General features: G+C 35.4%; 2 protein-coding genes across 2 annotated transcripts; one reads left to right on the top strand and one right to left on the bottom strand.

Moving 5' to 3' along the window:
• The first annotated feature begins 1,433 nt into the window (after positions 1–1,433).
• On the top strand, positions 1,434–7,332 carry LOC129112301 (E3 ubiquitin-protein ligase TRIM21-like). The gene is made up of 4 exons (XM_054624344.1): positions 1,434–1,512; positions 3,617–3,687; positions 4,273–4,555; positions 5,967–7,332. The coding sequence occupies exons 3-4, from the start codon at positions 4,285–4,287 to the stop codon at positions 7,325–7,327; spliced, it is 1,632 nt and encodes a 543-aa protein (XP_054480319.1). The 5' UTR covers positions 1,434–1,512; positions 3,617–3,687; positions 4,273–4,284; the 3' UTR covers positions 7,328–7,332.
• Positions 7,333–8,624: 1,292 nt separating this feature from the next.
• LOC129112304 (F-box only protein 15-like) lies at positions 8,625–17,429 on the bottom strand. The gene is made up of 10 exons (XM_054624352.1): positions 17,284–17,429; positions 17,119–17,202; positions 15,512–15,616; positions 14,095–14,340; positions 13,376–13,576; positions 12,354–12,477; positions 11,609–11,691; positions 10,891–11,036; positions 9,402–9,526; positions 8,625–8,904 (listed from the first exon to the last, which is right to left on the bottom strand). The coding sequence occupies exons 2-10, from the start codon at positions 17,154–17,156 to the stop codon at positions 8,638–8,640; spliced, it is 1,335 nt and encodes a 444-aa protein (XP_054480327.1). The 5' UTR covers positions 17,157–17,202; positions 17,284–17,429; the 3' UTR covers positions 8,625–8,637.
• Between the last annotated feature and the right edge of the window lie 3,868 nt (positions 17,430–21,297).

Raw genomic sequence — 21,297 nt, 5'->3', positions numbered from 1 at the left:
AGTATTCACGACTGCATTATCATCTTTTTGCAAAATGGCGAGTATTGGTTCTTGTGTTACAGAGAGAGGTTGTTATATTTAGAGAGCAATGTGTTGATGTTTCTCAGTCCCAAAAACGTCCAGTTAGCCCAGTAAACAGTTATCTGATAGGACATGTTTGCTTGTACAGTGAAAACAAATGTACAAAGTAACTCCAACTACTTTATTGCAGAAACAGACCAAGGAAAATAATAAGTGGCGTCATGAAATATTGTGTTAGAAAATGTCTTAACGTATCCTCATACATCTTACAAAAAGTTACTCCTCTTTTTGGGGTCAGTTTCCATTTGTTCTCCTCAGGGATCAACTTATTTAGGTTTAGGCAACAAAACTACTTGGTTACGTTAAGGAAAAGATGGTGAAATACTTAATTAAGTTTAGATAAGATGGTGAAATATTTAGTTAGGTTTAGGCAACAAAGCTACTTAATTAGGTTTTGGAAAAGATTGTGAAATACTAAGTTAGGTTTAGGTAAATAGTGAAGTACTACGTTAGATTTGAGCAACACAACTACTCTGTTTAGGTTAAAATAACTACGCAAGTGCCATTACTGAAGTACACAAGTTATGTGACATATAAATCACTGTTGACTTCTCATTTCACATGGGGACGGAACAGAAGTCTCCTGGAGGAAAGACCGGTTTATATTTGAAAGGTTCCGGCCTTGGGACCTTTGTTGCATGTTTTACCCGTTTCTCTCTCCCCAATTTTTTTTTAAAAAGTCAGGAAAAACGATACAGACATAGAAGACCTTCAGTAAGAGAGGAGATTGTGACTGATGAAACATAATAAAGGACTGTCTGTTAGACAAGCTACACAAAGGGGCATTTGTCGGCGTCATACTAGGGAATTCTGGGAGTTTGGCCAGTTTTTAACCATAGCGTCCTTGTTAGTATATAACAGCATAAATAGCATTAGAGTATCCTTTTCAATTTCTTGACCATTGCAATCATTAACATTTTATTGCCAGATACAGTGGTTTAAAGGTAGAATATGTCCGGGCAATGTAGTTTAATGTCAAACATTAACAGATTTATGTAGATCATACAACAAACTATTGAAATAAGCGGAGGAGAAAAGTGTAGACATAGATAAACAGACAGTAACGTGTAGACGTGTGAATAGTTGTACGAGATGGCGGAAGATGATATGAATCAAATAAATATGTTAGATGGAGAGTTGCTACATGCTACAGGGTAACATAAACAGTCCCTACTGTATTCTCTCCACTTTTTGCAGCTGGTCTGAAGCTGTGAGCATGGGGCTTCCTGTGTAACTGATGTGAGCAAGGTTCTCAAGGGGTAGGAGGAGACTCACTCCGTTGTCATGAACAGGAAGTGGAAAGTTTCGAGGGCTGAGAGAGTAAGCTGCCACTGAGGCTCATAACCGTATATGACCAATGTTAGAATAGACGGAATACTCTAGATGTGCTGTTCATCTGAAGGACTAAAAGGAGGTGCTGAATCTAGCACGGTGAGTTATTTTCTGTGCTAAATGTTGTATTGGTTGAATGTATATTACATGTGTAGTTTCTGGCAGTTTTTTAAGGTGTATACCTTCTCATTGTGTCTGCTGATAGATGACTTTTTCAGTTTACTTCAGTCCTTGAAACAGCCATATAAAATCCATCAACCCTCAAAAAATGGCATTGCTACACTATTTTGTGACTTTTAAATGGTTCTCAGCAAAAGTAAAAGTAAATACAGAAAGATTTAGCAAGAGACATTGCAATGTGTACACAGCTGGTTTGAGGAGATCAGGACAAGGTTCAGTTGGTTACTTTCACTTTTCAAGACACAGTAAAGTGTGACAGTTGTGTGAGCGCTCTAATGGAAGCCCAGTGTTCATGTTAAATAATGTTTAGGCCATCATTAAGCCCTGCAGTGGGTATCATAAATGTTTTGAGACCTCTGAGGGTTTAAATAAAGGTTTATCTTATCCTAGCTTTCAGTTGAATTTAAATCTTATCAGTCAAGCAACGAGCAGACACTCAGCAGCTTGGTCCGGTCTTTCCATATGTATTGTATCTGCTCAGGCTAAACTACAGTTATTAGCCAGACTGGCTTGAATGCCAACTTCATGTGAATTAAACTTTTGATCTGTATCGATAGTGTAACAGCAAGAACCATCACGACAACCTCTGACACTAAGGCTACATTCACATGACCAAAATACATTTTTATAAATGCATATTTAAAATATTACATGGTTTGGCCCCGCCTCCACTCAGTGATTTTATTAAACAGAGCACTCAAAGCAGCAGACGCACTAGATCTGCTTCAAGAGGTGATTGTGTCATTCAACATAGGTCAAGCTCTTTTAGCAACTCTCCATTCTCTGTGAAGGCAGCACACTCGTGGAATGCTCTGCCATCACACATACGCACAAACAACACATACCAAACATTCAAACGTGGCCTTGTTGCCAATCAGGCGTGCAAGCATTGATGTACTGACTGTCCTGCCTGCTTGTTTCGCCTATATAAGCGTTTGTCTTGTTCAGTGTTGCTATTTTCCATTTTTGATGTGTATGTTCTGTGCCTCGGTGTTGTATATGTGCTTGTACTGTAGGTGTGTTTGTTATGTCTGCCCTGCTCTAGTGTCTTATGTACACTTTGCTTTTGCTTATATGTACAGTGGTTTTGTCTATACGTTACTGTCTGTTTATCTATGCATTTTAATTCTTTTTTTATTATGAAATTTTGTAATTTTAGGCTGCCTTCAAACATCTGGCCAGGGACAGCAGATGAAAACTAGCTTCTCTGGCTAACTCTGGCTCACTTACAGTTTGACTGTTGATTGGTGTGCATTGTCCCTGCAAAATAAACAAACAAACAAACAAACAAACAAACAAACAAATAAATATATTTTGCCATGTTAACCTCTAGCATCCATAGTAGGGAGTTTGAGAGCCCTGTAAACGGAGACATTGGAAAGCGTATTGACGCCGTTGTAGTTTGAAAACAGCGGCGTTGAGTTGTAGTGTGGACGGGCAGAAACGGGACCAGTTAAATTCTGCATTTGATTATTCTGCGTTCTTTCTTCAAAGCGGTTGTGAAGTTCACATAGAAACTGTACACGAACAAAAGCATAAATGCATGACAAAGAACTTCCAGCCACCAGTGGAAAGTGAGAAAGTGTGAAAACAGACAACAAAACTGATGAGAGGAGTAAGAGACATGTGTTGACCAAGTTTATTGATCATAATCTTTTAAAACTTTGATTGGTATGTGTTCATTTTTAAAGTAAATTTGAGAGTGTGGGAGAGAGATAAAGCAAGACATGCAACTTCCTGATCATAAGCATCAAACACAACCTTTTTTAATTTAAGAGTACAATAATACTTTGTTGTATTTTCTGTAACTAAGCAACCAATCTACTTCCTGTGTGCACCGGTATCCGCATGCTCAGTGTAGGTGAATGGTCATGTGATATTTATTTTTTAGGCCTATTGGTATCGACTGAAAAGAATTCTCAAACGGTGCTGAACAATTGTGTGGACAGATGTTTGTTTGACGTCTGATCTCCCAGTTTCAACACCAGGAATGACAATGACAATCATTATTACTTCATGTCAGGTTTTCACAGGCCAAACTGCTCCCTACGGCGTCCGGCACTATTGACTGACCGTTCATAAACTCCTGTAGAGGTATGTGAGGTAAAAGTCTTTTCAAAAGTTTATTGTTTTAGCAATTTAATGTGTTCCTGTGTAAAAGTAAACAGTGCTGTAATAGAAGAAGAGAGCTTCACCACATGGTACTGGCTGTTGTAATTCATAAAGAAACATGGAGCAACATTGTAAATTAGACATAATTATTCATATGAAATACAAATTTGTGTGAGAATCTTCGTTTTAATTCCCGTTTATAGCTAATTATTGAGAAGCGTTGTCTTTCATTCTTGATGACATATAGCTCTCGTTCCTTTTGAGTTTGAATCAAAAAATTGTAAGTTGTTTTTCACAAAATCATTTGCCAAATGAATGTAAAATAATGTATTTGGCTTGAATATGTGTGGAAAGAAAAAAAAGGTCAAAATAGACTGAAACTATGACATACATTGTGGATCCAAACTGATTGGTATGTCAAGTGATATATGATTTATTATTTAGGTTCACATTTACAACAGTTGTACTGGTGAAGTTGCAGGGGAAGAGAAAAAATATTTTATTTAAATTTTTTATCAGAAAAAAACAAATATATCCCTCCAATTCAGAATTGTCCTTTATTTTTAGCAGGGAGCCAAAATGGCGAAACTTAATGAGGAGCTCTGGAAAACTCTTCAGGACTTAAAAGAAGACGAGTTTGAGCATTTCAAGTGGTTCTTGAAGCAGAATGACATCCTGGAAGGCTTTTCAGGCATCCCAGTGGCTCAGCTGGAGAAAGCGAAAAGACAGGACACGGTGGATCTAATGGTTCAGAAATATCAGGGTCCTGGAGCTCTGGAGAGAACCATGAAGGTTTTAGAAAAGATCAGCAGGAATGATCTGGTGCAACGTCTCCAAAGTTTCAGTATTGGTAAGTTGGGGGTAGGTAAAAATACAAACATTTAAAAAAATAGAGGAGTGTCACTCTCATAAATTGACTTATAAACAATCTATTGATAGAAATTTTCAAAAAATAAATGTAAAGATAAATTCATCATTTATTATGGTACATCACCATATGGTCATGACCATAGGTAAGGTGAGATGGTGATCTGCTCTGGCAACATATATGGACAGCAGATATGACAAAACAACTAAGTCTCAATCATCCATATTTGGTTTAAAGTTCTTAGATTTAGGTCCAATACCAAAGCATTTCTTGATTAACCAGACTAACATGTTGGTTTGTTTCATAGAACCACCCAAAAAGCCGCGATTGGAAACAGTTTGGAAAAAGGGCAGGTCCTTTCCCAAAAAATACTTGGCAGCTGATTGGATGAACCATCGGTCAGTTAAACTCTAGTCAAAGCCAGTCCGTAGATGGGTGAAAACAGCTTTTTCCATTGGGAAAAGCCTTTGGTGGTGTTCATTGATCTTCTTTCAATGAAGAAATACTCTCCAGTTCTGATATAACTGATGCTACTGAAGCATCTACCTCTAACCTCTCCAGGTTACCTAAACGCCCTGATTGTGTGTGATTCTCACATAATCCCGTGACATTCCAGCTGGTAACTTCTCGGTTCAGATCAAACAAGCCATTCCACCAACTCAACTATTCAGGTCCCCTTAGATAACCAATGAGATGTATGAGCTCGTTAATACCTCTCACTGTGGCCAACTCCTGAAAAGGAACGCGTCTAGCCCCATCCAGTTTCTGGCACTGAGTGTAGAGGTGAGCCCATCTAGATCTGGCCTCTGGAAGACCTTACCCCAACAGCATAGCTCCCAGGGTCAAAGGGACATACAAAACCTACCATGATGATTGGGTGGTGACTCTCGGAAGAAGTCCCTGGTCACTCTGTGAACTTTCCCATACATCTGATCCATCTTATAGATGCCGATCAGCTGACAGCTTTGCTAATCAAGTGGAACTGCCGAGTCCAGAAGTAAAGATCTCTGTAAGAATCCCTAAAAGATAGATGGATACTCAAAACAGATGTTCGGCATATGTATCAGTCCAAGTTCTCCTCTGTGCTGAGGTGAGCCTCTAGTTGGGGCTCAAACAATTTGATGAGTATGATTCTTTTCAATTCATCTTTGAGCTTGCACTACATACAGAAGTCAACGTAAACATACCAAGATAGTACCTCTCAAAAACCACCAAAATGAATTTTCCTTGTGAGAACCAAACACATTGCAGTCTTATTTTTTGAGGCAGGCCAACCAATTCAATCCGTTTCCTCTTTTGAGCTCTGCAGTACAAGGTATGATGAGGTTAGACCTTTGTTTCTTAACTTTTTAATTTGATGATTAACGTTTGTGTGTTCTCTGCCTTGGTTTAGATGTCGCCCAAACAGAAGAGATTCAAGGAAAGAACCCCGATCTAAAGTGGGTCAAACAATTTGCAGATGTGACTCTGGATCCTGACACAGCTCATCCGAACCTCATCTCTCCCGTCTGTCCTGGTGGTCAAAAAGAAGATCATGAAAGAAAGAAGGCTGAGCTGATGAGGATCCAGCAGTTTGCAGTGGAGGTGACTCTGGATCCTGATACAGCTCATCCCAACCTCATCCTGTCTGGTGATGGGAAACAAGTCCATCACGGTGATGTGAGGAAGACACTACCAGACAACCCTGAGAGATTCTGCAGATGTGTGAATATCTTAGGAAAGAAGGGTTTCACTTCAGGAAAATCTTACTTTGAGGTTCAGGTTAAACAAAAGACTGCCTGGGCTTTGGGAGTGGCCAACGAGTCCATCAAGAGAAGAGAAAATATCACAGCAAAGCCCAAGAATGGCTACTGGACTATAATGTTGACAGGTAGAGATGAGTACAGTGCTAATAGTGATGATCCGGTCTCTCTCTCTCTGAATAGCCCTCCTCAGAAGGTGGGAGTGTTTGTAGATTATCAGGAGGGTCTGGTCTCCTTTTACGATGTAGATGCTGCACATCTTCTCTACTCCTTTACCGGCTGCTCCTTCACTGAGAAGCTCTACCCATTCTTTACTCCTTTTACTAACGACCGTGGTATAAACTCCGCCCCTCTGATAATCTCTCCCGTCAATCGCCCGCTGAACTTTAAGAAGAATGCCTTTGGTTACCAGACACAATATGAAAGAAAGAAGGCTGAGCTGATGAGGATCCAGCAGTTTGCAGTGGAGGTGACTCTGGATCCTGAAACAGCTCATCCCAACCTCATCCTGTCTGGTGATGGGAAACAAGTCCATCACGGTGATGTGAGGAAGACACTACCAGACAACCCTGAGAGATTCTTCAGATGTGTGAATATCTTAGGAAAGCAGGGTTTCACTTCAGGAAAATCTTACTTTGAGGTTCAGGTTAAACAAAAGACTAGCTGGACTGTAGGAGTGGCCAACGAGTCCATCAGCAGAGGGACAAACATCAAACTGAGTCCTGAAGATGGCTATTGGACGATGTGGTTGAGGAATGAAGACGAGTATGTAGCTAATGATGACCGACCAGTGCATCTCTCTCTGAGTCACCATCCTGAGAAGGTTGGGGTGTTTGTGGATTACGATAAGGGTCTGGTCTCCTTTTACGATGTAGATGCTGCAGATCTTCTCTACTCCTTTACCGGCTGCTCCTTCACTGAAAAAATCTACCCATTCTTCAGTCCCAGTACTAACAACGGTGGTATAAACTCCGCCCCCTTGATCCTTTGTCCTGTCAATCAAAGCGATTAATCACTCTAGTTGATAAGAGTTCTGATAAGCTTGGCCAGAGTTGTGCTGCAAATCACTTGAGGTCACCAACCGTGACATGCATTACCGATAAGAATATTCCTTCTATTGTCTCGCCTTAAAGCAGCCAGTGGAGTTACGGGGATATGTCATATGAGCAGGTCTGACTTCTGTATGTATCTTCTACTCAATCAGCACAAATGAAGTCTTTGTTTGCAAGAAAACACTTTTTAGAGGAGTTAAAGTAAGTCTGTAAATGTCAACCCTTCCCTGAGTAAAGATCGAATAACAATAAACAGGAAGTGAAAACATATATTTGAATGTACAATGGGTGTGAACGCCTTGAAAAATTGAATTTGTGGTATTTGCTGTATTTTATATACTTAATTTCAAATTCTGGTGAATTTTGTAATTGCTTCATTTGTTTATTTTTGCTGTATCCATGTAAGTCCTTTACATTCTGCACTCTGATTTATCAACAGGTCCAATATGTGCTCATTATACCATGTAAATACTCACTAATCAAAAGAATATATATAATAAAGTATAAAATAAAGTGGCTATAAATGATTGAAAGATGTTTGATTGATATTTGAATGTATTAAAGTCTCGAAATTTCATTTATTTGGGCTTATTTTCATTGTTTGCAATCGAAACCAATAATAATTTACTGAATTTAAAAATACTGAATAAATCCTGAAATTCAAATATCTATTCCGTTTTATCTCCTCATCACTGATATATTTACACGTTACATTTTTCACTTTTTAATTTTATTCAACAAGTGTAATAGAAACAAAAACAGCAGTGACAAACTTCCTGTATTGGTAACGAACAAAACAAAACATTTTAAAAGCTTTTCTTCAAATAATTGTGTTTGTATTAAAACAAAAATACTAATAAATGAATTATCTTTATTTCCATTCTTACATAATGAAACTTGCTTTTGTACAACAAACCTAAACAACTTACTGAAATTCACAATAAAATGCTTTTTCAGGATTCAGTCACTGACATATTTACATATTACATTTTGTACTTTTTTGTGTGTTATAGAAACAATAGAAACAAGAACAGTGACACACTACCTGCATAGTGAACAAAATGTAAAAATAAAGGATTTTACAAGCTTGTCTTGTGTATTGTTGTACTCCTCAGACTTACAAATGCAGCATAAGCTTGTAATAAATTATCTTTTTCCCCATTCTTAAGGCATACTTTTGTACAAAAATATAACAAAAACTATAAAGTAGGACATTTTGTAAACAACTGAAAAACTCGCTGGCTGCATCAGAGCTGTAAAAATCACGACCTCAGTACGCCGTGCTGAAGTGCTTGTTGACTTTGACGACAGGAACGAAGACGACGAGGCTGATGACGAAGAACTGCTTCTGCTCCTTCAGCCAGACCAGCTTCATCTTCACCCGACCTTCGGGGTCGTGGAAATGCATCAGGAAGAGCTCGCCGCCGTAGTCGAGGGACAGCGCCATCTTGGCCCGGACCACGAAAACGGACGAGCTGACGCACCAGAAGGGTTTCTGGAACTCGTCCAGCAGAGTCAGCGTCATGATGCAGCAGTTCTACCGTCGTAAGACAGAACCATCAGCCCTTTATTACCCCCCCGAACAGCTGAGCCCAAAAAAGAAACCGACTCTGCTGAAAGAACAGATGTCTACGGCCGCGGTGTGTTCAGATTGGCTGGTTTAAACTAAATCAATATTTTAGTAAGTTACTTACATGTACAGTTACTTTTTTCAGGGTTCAAACACATTTTTACAGATTAACAAGACATTTAAATGCTTTTAAGGTACATTTGCATGACTGTGCATGTGTGAAAAATAAGAATAAAAAGGTAAAGCGAACAAAATCAAGCCGCGTAATTGATCCGCTAAGTAATAAATGTATAGTTTATTCAATAAAGGTTGTTTTAAGGAAAATAAAGTCCCTTGAGCGTTATTTTATTAAGCAGGAAGACCGGAGCTCATCATGTTATTATTCTAAATAAAGGGCAGTGATTGGTCCAATAACTCAATCCAACAATCCGGTGACGTGTGTGTGTTGTGTTTAGGAGACGTACCTCCACCGAACCCTCCAGAGTCTCGCTCCTCCAGGGCAGCTTGATGTTTCCAGACAGCGATCTGTGCTGAGACAAGTTGTTCCTGTTGATGACTCTCAGCTCCACCAGACCGCCGCGGATCTGAACTGATCGACACAACACAACAAATTACATTACATTACATTACATTACATTACATTACAGTCATTTAGCAGACGCTTTTATCCAAAGCGACTTACAGGAAGTGTATTCAACATAGGTATTCAAGAGAACTACTAGTCACCAGAAGTCATAAGTGCATCTCCTTTCTTAAACAAGCATCTTAAAGCATAAACCAGAGCAAAAGTATAGTGCAGAGGCAAATTACTACGAAAACAATAAGTGCAACAAACTAATACAAATACAATAATTGCAACAAACTACTACGAATAGGATAAGTGCAACAAACAAACTAATAGGAATACAATAAGTGCTACGAGGAAGGCTCAGGGTAGTACTTCTTGAAGAGGTGAGTTTTCAGCCTGCGCCTAAAGATTAGGAATTTACTCAAAAACCAGGTCAGTTTATTCTTTTAAGACTTATCCAGGTATTCATTTAATCTGGGTGTTATTCAAATGAGAAATCTGAGATCAAAGTCAGATGGACGAACTTCTTTAAATATATTCTCAAAGAAATGTGTGAAAGCCAAAATCAGAATTAAAATCAATATTATATATATTTTGTGACATTATATATATATATATATATATATATATATATATATATATATATATATATATATATATATATATATATATATATATATATATATATATTTAACCTTGTGTGAGAACAACAAGATAAAATGTTACTCAATTAAAGTAATAAGATTACCACTTAATCCGACTGGTAAACAATCCTCTTAATTAGATTGTATCAAAGAAATCAGATTACCCGTCGGGCGTTATAGATGATGGTCAAATGGTGATTGGAATAAATGTGAATCAGATTAGATAAAGTAATAAAATGATATTCAGTGATCAGATTACCTGTCCATCATTTTAGATAAAAATCAGATTACAGATCAAAAGATTAGATCAAAGAGAATCTGATTAGATAGTGATCAGATTCTAATGTATTAAGGTTGCATTATGTCATCAGATTATATATTTGTTAGATCATATTATTTTAATCGGATTACTTGTTTATTAAATTGCGTTATGTGATCGAATTACCTGTAAATCAAGTGGAATTATGTAATCAGATTACCTAGAATTCAGGTCGAAGTATCAGATCAGATTACCTGTTAATCAGATTGCATTATGTAATCAGATTACCTGTTAATCAGATTGCATTATGTAATCAGATTACCTGTTAATCAGATTGCTTCATGTGATCAGATTATCAAATCAGATTGCATTATGATTACCTGTTAATCAGATTGCATTATGTAATCAGATTACCTGTTAATCAGATTGCTTCATGTGATCAGATTACCTGTTAATCAGATTGCATTATGTAATCAGATTACCTCTTCGACAGCAGAGCTGGTGGAAGTGTCCCGACATGATCTTGGTGCCGGTGTTGTGCAGGACGAAGTGCAGCGAGTAACCATGGAGACCAAACTCAGGGTCCGAGTTATCCACAGGAAGAAGGTGGACGGGTTCAGAGTACGGGCTGCAGGAAGGGACAAACATGAATGAAGCACCTCAGAGAGGATCATAACAGACGGAACGCAACAACAAATATTTACATTTTAAAAAAGCCTGTGAAAGTGTTTCTGAACTTCAACTAAAAATCAATATATTTATTCAAATCTTTTTACAATAGTTCAAGTCTTTTAGTGAAATGCTTTGTTGTGACCTCCAGTATTGTTTTGTTATAATAAATAATAATCAAATACAATATCTATAACAAAGAAAATAGAAGGTTTGATTTAAGGTAAGATTGCAAAGATAAATCTGTGTCGACATTTTAAAAAAAAGAGCTAAAATGTTTATTTTAAATAATGAAAATTGCTCTTAAATAATTTTAAATACGGAATTATGATTTGATCAAAAAATATTGAACTAATCGCCATCAATAATCACAGAACAATGGACATAATAAGTATTTAAATGATTGGTAGTTAAATAAAAATAAAGGATTTAACATTTGAGAAAGGGCTGGGTTAATGAAGCCGCAGTGATGTGTTCTGACCAGCAGAGGGAGCTATAAAGCTTCACTCAACATAAAATATTTGAAGTTACCAGACTGGAGATCCAAGCAGACTTTTCTCCACCAGCTTGTGGAAGTGAAGGGTGACCATGATGAAGGCGACGGTGTCTTCACCCTAAACACACAACAGATGTATCTTTATTTGTGTCACATCGTTAAAAAAACACAGGAAACTTGATGTTTAGGCATCTTAAAAAACATAATAAACTTGAAGCAGCAAATTCCCCAAAAAGAAAAGACATAATTATACTTAATTATCAGTCGACTCCATAAAACTCTCTTTTACAACATTTTCCATTATCGTATCACGTCATATTTTGCTATTTTATGGTGTTTTATTTTATTTTTATTGTCATTACAACTTTTAATTGTGCTTGTTTTACTGTTTTCATTTGTGCTTCAGTATATTTTCGCTTCCATCTGTTTCTAATTCAAGAATTTGCTCGTTTATTGGCAAATTCTATCTGTTTTATATGACATATATGTGGTTATTTCCTTTTGTTAAACTTTTGGGGGAAATCTAAGCTTGAAAGGTGCTATATTAATACAATTATTATTATTATTATTATAATAATCATTTAATTTAAAGTCTATAATCAAAATAGCTGGCAATTAGTGATTAATCTTACCTGACTTATTTTTATATCCACCAATAAGGATATGTTTCCTCTTTGGTTTTTTTTCGGCCTCACATTTTCTAGTTAGGATTCTGAACTTTTCTCGACAAATTGATCACAAAAACGATTAATATATATATTAAGAGTCTTGAACACTCACCCTCCAGGTTCCTATGGTGACTCCCGGCTGTAGATGCCTCAACCTGACGAGGCTGTCGTTGCCAAAGAACCAACCGTGCCGAGTCTTCACGTCCAGCTTCCAGATCAGAGAGCGCCAGCCGGGCCTGATGGATGAAGAGGACGGACAGGTGAAGGTGTGCTGGGCCGCAACGGATCATTAAAACTCAGGATTCGGATTGTTTCATGGATCGGATCAGGACAAGATGGAGAGCAAATACAACTTTTAGAGATTCCCTTTTTTCCATTTTTCTTGCCGTCCCGTACTAACTGCCGATATATATTTATATTAATATTAATGTGAAAACATCTCCTTCAAACTACTGGATTTATTCTAGTTTATCACCAACACTACATTTTACAGAATAATAAGCTCCCGGAGAAGATCAGGGCCTTAGACTCCCTCACCGCTTTTAAATCAAATCTTAAAACTCACCTGTTCCTCTCTGCCTTCCCCTAAGGTCTTGGTAATTTAGATTGCTTGTGTTTGGGTGGTTGTTCAGTTTTAATAGATATTCTTAGATTTCATTATGATTAAATTAATTCATTTATTTAAATTCTTATTTTATTTTTTGTTTGTTTTTAGCGTTTTATTATTATATTTGATTATTGTGATTGTTTTACCCTGTGCAGCACCTTGAGATTTCTTTGTATTTTAAAGTGTGCTATATAAATAAAATCCATTATTATTATTATTATTATTACATGTGAACGCATCATGATAACGTTATAATTTACCTTCAACCAATACTCATTTTAACTGAACAGAGCCTGAACGCATCATAATGTAACTGAACTGAACCTCCTCCTGTTACTAGCTCTCCTGTTGGTTTAAACACAGATTGGTTGTTTACAATGTAACATCATCAGAGATCAGAGACTAGAAAAGCATAAATGAAGTCCTGATCTCATATTTTACTGAATATTGGAGGATAACGATCGTCAGTAAAACTTTATTCACACTGTGATGGTTAACGTTAAACTGTATAATGGAAATGATCTCACCTCTTGGCTTCGGGGCTCTTCGGTGTCTCCCTCCTGACTCCGTACAGCTGGATGTTTCTGATCTGATAGTATCTGAGGAAGCGTCCTCCGTTGAAGTGAACGATGGCGGAGGACTCAAAGAAGTACGCTCGGCTCGGCTCCATCGTGATCTGCTGCCCCGAACAACAACACAACGTCAGCTCCCAGCTCACGTTCAAGTTCCTGCGAGGAAAAAAACACACAAAAAGGCTGAAATACCCAGATATCCGTGAACTGAAGTGTAAAAGGGTTATTTTATGATGTTTTATTTTATTTGTATCGTCATTACAACTTTAAATTGTTCTTATTTTACTGTTTTTATTCAGGCTTCAATATATATTTTCACTTTCATCTCTTTCTAATAAAGAATTTGCTCTTTTATTGGCATTCTAACTGTTGTTATAGGAGTCTACTTTTGATATTTGCATTTTATTTGTTTATATATGCGGTTGTTTCATTTTCTTAAACCTTACTTTTATATGAAGTTATGGGAAATTACTTAATGATAAAGCTTAAAAAGTGGTATATAAATACAATTATAATGAATATATTGACAGCTATTTTGATTATCAAAATAGCTGTCAATTATTGATGAATCTCACTTACTTACTGTTATCTCTGCCAAGCAGGTTTTGTTTCCTGTTTGGTTTGTTAGCAAGATTCAGGAAAAGGCCACTTTTAAACCGGACTTCCTGTCGTACCTGAGGACCGACTCCGTCCTCCGGGGTAAACCGGTGTACGGGCTGACGTCCTTCATCTCCCTCCTCCACTTGTTCACATCCTGTCCAGCCGCGGTCCTGAAGTACATCTTCTTCCAGCGGCCCGCCGACCGATCCTCCCCCACCGTCACCACCGGGTCGACCTTCAGCGCCGCATCCACCGACGACGACTTTGGCCTCCATGTTTGACTCCCAAAATCTGACATGTAAATCTTATGCCATATGACACTACAGGGGAAAAAATGCAGAAATTGGATGCAGCAAAGTACTAATAACAGTGTTATCAAGGTATTTAACACAAGTTTATAATACTCAGTAATATCCTGATCTGATCTGATGGTAGAAAAAGTCCGGAACAATATATATATTTGTAGGTTAGCAGTCATACAGTTAGCATTCCAGGCTTGAACATCATCAGTCTGCAGCTGCTTCACAGTCTAAGCCCTCTGTCGACTTCCTTAAAAGAGCCGAACACAGTCTTCTTCAGAGGGAAAAACTACCCCATCAAAGTAAAAGCCATCTAGATGCTTCACAGCAGCTCCTTCCTGCACTACGAGCCCTTCAGCAGCTTCACAGTAAAAGTCCTTCAGCTGCTTCACAGTAAAAGTCTTTCAGCTGCTTCACAGTAAAAGTCTTTCAGCTGCTTCACAGTAAAAGTCTTTCAGCTGCTTCACAGTAAAAGTCCTGCTTCGCCGCAGCTTCACAGTAAAAGCTCTGCCCCTTCTAGACATTGAAACTTGTCCAGCCACTTCACAGTAAAAACCCTTCACTAGATGCTTCACAGTAAAAGTCCTCCTTCACAGTAAAGGTATTTCAGCTGCTTCACAGTAAAAGTATTTCAGCTGCTTCACAGTAAAAGTCTTTCAGCTGCTTCACAGTACAGGCCTTCGCCGCAGCTTAAAAGCTCTGCCCCTTGTAGACATTGAAACTTGCCAGCTTCACAGTAAAAGTCTTTCAGCTGCTTCACAGTAAAAGTCTTTCAGCTGCTTCACAGTAAAAGTCAGGCCTGCTTCGCCGCAGCTTCACAGTAAAAGCTCTGCCCCTTCTAGACATTGAAACTTGTCCAGCCACTTCACAGTAAAAACCCTCTAGATGCTTCACAGTAAAGTCCTGCTATACAGCAGCTTGGTAGTAAAAGACTCCCAGCATTACAAGTCCTTCAGCTGCTTCACAGTAAAAGTCTTTCAGCTGCTTCACAGTGAAGACCTTCTTCACGGCAGCTTCACAGTAAGAGCTCTGCCCCTTCTAGACATTAAAACCTATCCAGCCAATTAAAAAGGTGACACCATATGATCTGAACTAGCTAAAAAAAAAGAAGTATTGCCCACGCCAGTTATGACTTTTGATTAAAATGCATTTCTATTAAAATCAAAAACTGTATTGACTGTGTCAGACTTACTCATCGTCGGCAAGCTGGTGGAAGGTCTTGCTGACGAGGCTGATGCTGGACAGCGAGGAGGCGTCCAGGTACGACAGAATCTTTAGCAGGATCTCAGATGGAAGTCTGAGGAAAAAGTAAAAAAGGTATTAAAGAACGGACGCTAGAGCTTAAATGGTGGTAAGAATGTACAGGTAGCCATCATGCTACAGGTGAACATAGCTAGCCCGGATGTTATTTTCAACTTAAATTCAATCAACCTCACACAAAATCTACCTGTAATTGGAAGACATTTAATAGACCTAGAAAATAATTATCATTCATCTATAAAAAGTCAGAAAATCAGTTGTGGTAGAAGAAGTCATGGAATGATTATTGTGTAAACAATTAATGCCACTTTTTTTGTTAAATTAAAAAACGTATAAAGATTTGAGTTATATGGACTTCTACTGGGTAATGTTTTTGTTCATAAGGTTCAAAACAATATATGAAAAATAGTATTTTTGAATTATTTTAAGCAAAGTGTTCCATCATTAAATGTAAACTTACCAAGTAAAACCTCACTTTCATGTTTTCAAGAAAGAGATAACTATATATTAAGACAATAACTTCAGCCAAAAAAACACCTAATAAAACTTTTTTACTCAACTTACATTATAAATATTTATGTTACCCCTATATAATGAATATATATTAAATCAAATGTATATTTACACATATATATATAGGAAAATATATATTATATATTTATTATATAAATATATATTAAATCAAATGTATATTTACACATATATATATATATATATTTATTATATAAATATATATAATAAATATATAATATATATTTACCTATATATATTATATATTTATTATATAAATATATATTAAATCAAATGTATATTTACACATATATATATATATATATATATATATATATGTATATATATTTATATATATATATATATTATATAATATATTATATATTTATTATATATATATAATATTATATAAATATATATATAAATATATATTATATTTATTATATAAATATATAATATATATTTATATCTATTTTTTTTATATATTTATTATATAAATATATATTAAATCAAATTATATATTTAACTCTATATATATATATATATATATATATATAAATGTATATGTATATTATATATTTAAATATATATATATATTTATATATATATATATATATTTATTATATATAATATAATTTTTAAAACATATATATATATATATATATATATAGATAAATATATATAGAGGTAAATATATATTATATTTATATATATAAATATATAATATATATATAATAAATATATATTATATATTTATTATAAATTATATATATTTTTCATATATATTTAAAAACATATATATATATATATATATATAAATATATATATATATATTTATTATATATATTGTATATAATTATAAAATACATATATATATTTATATAATAAATATATATATATATATATAGATAAATATATATTATATATTTATTATATATAATATATTGTATATTTATTATATAAATATATTATATATTTATTATATAAATATATAATATATATTTACAAATGTATCTGTGTAAAGCTTACCTTTCCATAAAGTTTTCTTGAGATTGACAAGTTAGCATTTTAGGATATTCTGCTTTATATTCCTGTATTTCCGGTTCTGGAAACCTGGAATACAAATAAAAACATGCATATCAAGAATTTGCATAAATTATAAAATATTTGCATATTTCCCGTCGGCCCTTTCACCTGCGCCCGGCCCCGCTAACCGAGCTCCCGGCTGGCCGTCCCCTCCTCCTCTCTCCCCGGGTTGGACCGTCACCTCTCGGTACCGGTTGACGGATCAGGCTGCAGTTCTGATGGGGGTTCCTCCTCAAACCCTCCAAGAAACTGGGCAGAAACTCCCCTCGGCCGGCCGCCATTTTGGATCTTCTTGGAAGATATCGTTGGACTTCCGGTCCGCTTGGTTTTTCACAATAAAATACACTACCGCCAGATGGCAGTCTAGTTTAATCTAAAGGTCATTTAATAAATCCATTAAAACATCATCAAAACATTCATCTCTTATAAATCAGATATATCTGAGATATATATATATATATATATATCTATATATAAATATATATATATATATAATATATATATTTATATATATATATATATATATATAAATATAAATATATATATATATATATTCTCTCTCTTTCTATATGGCAAGTTGTATTTATATATGTTTATATATTATATATATATATATATATAGATAATAAATCTATATGTCTATATCTATATATGTATATTATATATAGATATATAGATATATTATATATACATATATATATATATATATATATAATATATATATATATATGATATATATATATATTATATATACATATATACATCTATATATATATATACATATAGATATATAGATATATATATATATATATGGGTCTGTGTGCATGTGTGTTTATATATATATATATATATATATATATAGATATATATTCTCTCTATTTCTATATGGCAAGTGTATTTGTATATATCTATATATCAATATATCTATATGTCTATATCTATATATGTATATTATATATACATATATAGTCTATATACATATAAATATATATATATATATATACATATATGGTATATATATATTATATATATATATATATAAATATCATTGTTGTTGTTGTGTGTATTCAAGATGTTTCGTTGTAATTGTAATTTACATTTTTTTTAAAGTATCTTTTCTTTTCAGCAGTCCTGTAAATCCCACACAATGTGGTTTGTCAAATTAATTTTCCGCTTTAAAGCAGTAGTTTGTATATTTTTATGAACTAAATCATCTAAAATACCACAGCTTTAAAAAAAAAGGTAAAGAACCTATTTTTGGTGGATTTATTATTCTTGAAGGCTCCAGTGATTAAAGGATTTTCAGAACCTTTGTTCATCATGTACAGGATAGTTTATTGCTGAATATAAAAGACTCTTTCCCCTGATTGATGCCTTCAATATAAGTCATAGAATAAAATAAATTCGTACAGGTGAGGGTTTGTTCACCTAGTTCAGTGGTTTACAACTTTTTTTTATTAAAGACCCATTTTTCTATCATTGAGTAAACACTCGAGATGACAGATATTATAGCAAATATTATTGGAAACCATCCAAGCAAGAGTGTAATGAGAGTTGTATTTATTTATTTATTTTTATGCAAACTCCTTGCTAACCCCTCTTGGGTTCCTTGTACCTGGTCGGCCTAATTTGGTGACTTATGCATGTTTTTCTGGGTAGTTTTCAAAGTAAAACCATTTCAAGTCTCTCAGTAAATCAACCTGTTGTTTTACCTCATGTTCTGTACTTAATTCTGTTATTTCTGTGTTACATAAGTCTCTCTGTAATTTACCTAAAAGCTGTGAAACCTGAGTCCACACACACACACACACACACACACACACTTTATTGTCAACACAACACTGCCTCGGACGCAACACCGAGAACGCTCCCTTGTGTCTTTTGTAAACATGCTGTTGGTCTCCAAGCAGCCAAATAAACAATCTGACTTTGTGTAAGTGATGATGTCCTCTTACGGGAAAGACGGGACGAGATGAAGAACACCAGTCCGCTTGAGCATCATTGTCATATTTACATATATATAAAACACACATGCACACAGACCATATATGTATATATAATATTTGGTTCAAACGCCATAAGGTGGTGAGTACCACTGATCTTATCACTACTTAGTTTAATAGTGAGAAGAATCAGAATTGTTGCCATGGTTTCCTGCAGTTTGATTAATGCTAATAGTTTAACAAAATGAACAAATCTTAATGTACAATCTGCTAAGTAGCCTTTCTTGTTTAGAGCTCTTGAAAATGCTGGTGAGTTGTTGTTTTCTTTTCTAAAACTGCTTTTTTTAAAGTACTTATTAACGCTACGGATGCTAATAGAAATGCTAATACATTACTGTGACTGAAAATGGCTTTAAAAGGTATAATGTGTGAGATCTGGACAGAACTTTTGTTTAAAACGTTCCACCTGGTGATGGGGTTTGCACCAGGCGGAAGTCAAAGCGTCATGCGTTAAAGCTGCATTCTCTCTCCTGTCCACCAGGGGGCGACTCCTCTGGTTGTATAGAAGTCTATGAGAAAATGACTCTACTTCTCTCTTGATTTATTCCCTCAGTAAACATTGTAAACATGAGTTTATGGTCTCAATCTCTAGTTTCAAGTCTTCTTCAATACAGCATGATGTTCATTTAGTAAATGATGCTCCATTTAGAGTCAAACAGACCATAAAGCAGGGGATGCTTTAGGGCGGGGCTACACACTGATTGACAGGTCGACATGGAGCACAGTAAACACAAAAACTACAAGCTGACAGACTTTGTGTACTTTACTATTCTATAGTATACAGTAGTACTATACTGTACTTTACCACAGTATACAACAGTACTATATTATACTGTATACTATACTTTACTATTATATTGTACTATACTTTTTACTATATTATACTTGCACTATACTGTACTTTACTATTCTATAGTATAAAAGAGTACTATACTATAATTTAGTATACGATAGTGTACAACAGTACTATATTATACTGCATATTATACCATACTACTATATTATACTATACTTGCACTATACTGAGTTTTACTATTCTATAGTACAAAAGAGTACAATACTATGCTTTTCTATACTATACTTTTCTATACTATACTATACTTGTACTATAGTATAGTGCTATAGTACCATAAGCAATATTTAATAATTATCACAGGAAGAAGAAGAAGAAGAAGAAGAAGAAGAAGAAGAAGAAGAAGAAGAAGAAGAAGAAGAAGAAGAAGAAGAAGACGAAGAAGAAGAAGATGAAGAAGAAGAAGATGAAGAAGAAGACGAAGACGAAGAAGAAGACGATGAAGAAGAAGACGAAGAAGAAGACGAAGAAGACGAAGAAGACGAAGAAGAAGACGAAGAAGAAGAAGAAGACAAAGACAAAGACGAAGAAGACAGAAGACGAAGAAGAAGAAGACGAAGACAAAGACGAAGAAGACGAAGAACACGAGGAAGAAGAAGACGAAGAAGAAGACGAAGAAGACGAGGAAGAAGAAGACGAAGAAGAAAAGACGAGGAAGAAGAAGACGAAGAAGACGAGGAAGAAGAAGACGAAGAAGAAGAAGACGAAGAAGAAGAAGAAGAAGAAGAAGAAGAAGAAGAAGAAGACGTAGAAGACGAGGAAGAAGAAGACGAAGAAGACGAGGAAGAAGAAGACGAAGAGAAAGAAGACGAAGAAGAAGATGAAGAAGATGAAGAAGAAGAAGATGAAGAAGACGAAGAAGAAGAAGAAGAAGAAGAAGAAGAAGAAGACAAAGACGAAGAAGACGAAGAAGACGAAGACAAAGACGAAGAAGACGAAGACGAAGACAAAGACAAAGACGAAGAAGACGAAGAAGAAGAAGAAGATGAAGAAGAAGACGAAGAAGAAGAAGAAGAAGAAGAAGAAGAAGAAGAAGAAGAAGAAGAAGACAAAGAAGACGAAGACAAAGACGAAGAAGACGAAGAAGAAGAAGACGAAGAAGACGAGGAAGAAGAAGACGAAGAAGAAGAAGACGAAGAAGAAGAAGAAGAAGAAGAAGAAGAAGAAGAAGAAGACGAAGAAGATGAGGAAGAAGAAGACGAAGACAAAGAAGACGATGAAGAAGAAGACGAAGAAGACAAAGAAGACGAAGAAGAAGAAGAAGAA

The sequence above is a fragment of the Anoplopoma fimbria genome, chromosome 23 (assembly GCF_027596085.1).
Source record: "Anoplopoma fimbria isolate UVic2021 breed Golden Eagle Sablefish chromosome 23, Afim_UVic_2022, whole genome shotgun sequence".
Classification (NCBI taxonomy): Eukaryota; Metazoa; Chordata; class Actinopteri; order Perciformes; family Anoplopomatidae; genus Anoplopoma; species Anoplopoma fimbria.
The sequence above is the reverse complement of the archived record's forward strand: the minus strand, read 5'-3'. Positions and strand labels throughout refer to the sequence as shown.

Bases quoted from the DNA above. Each gene is read 5' to 3' on its own strand.
- LOC129112301 (XM_054624344.1), top strand. From the start codon at position 4,285: ATGGCGAAACTTAATGAGGAGCTCTGGAAAACTCTTCAGGACTTAAAA. The intron at 4,556-5,966 runs GTAAGTTGGGGG...GCCTTGGTTTAG, and splicing joins TCTCCAAAGTTTCAGTATTG to ATGTCGCCCAAACAGAAGAG.
- LOC129112304 (XM_054624352.1), bottom strand. From the start codon at position 17,156: ATGCTAACTTGTCAATCTCAAGAAAACTTTATGGAAAG. The intron at 15,617-17,118 runs GTAAGCTTTACA...CTTTTTCCTCAG, and splicing joins CAAGAAAACTTTATGGAAAG to ACTTCCATCTGAGATCCTGC. The intron at 9,527-10,890 runs GTAATCTGATTA...TGTGTCGATCAG, and splicing joins CCAGCTCTGCTGTCGAAGAG to TTCAGATCCGCGGCGGTCTG.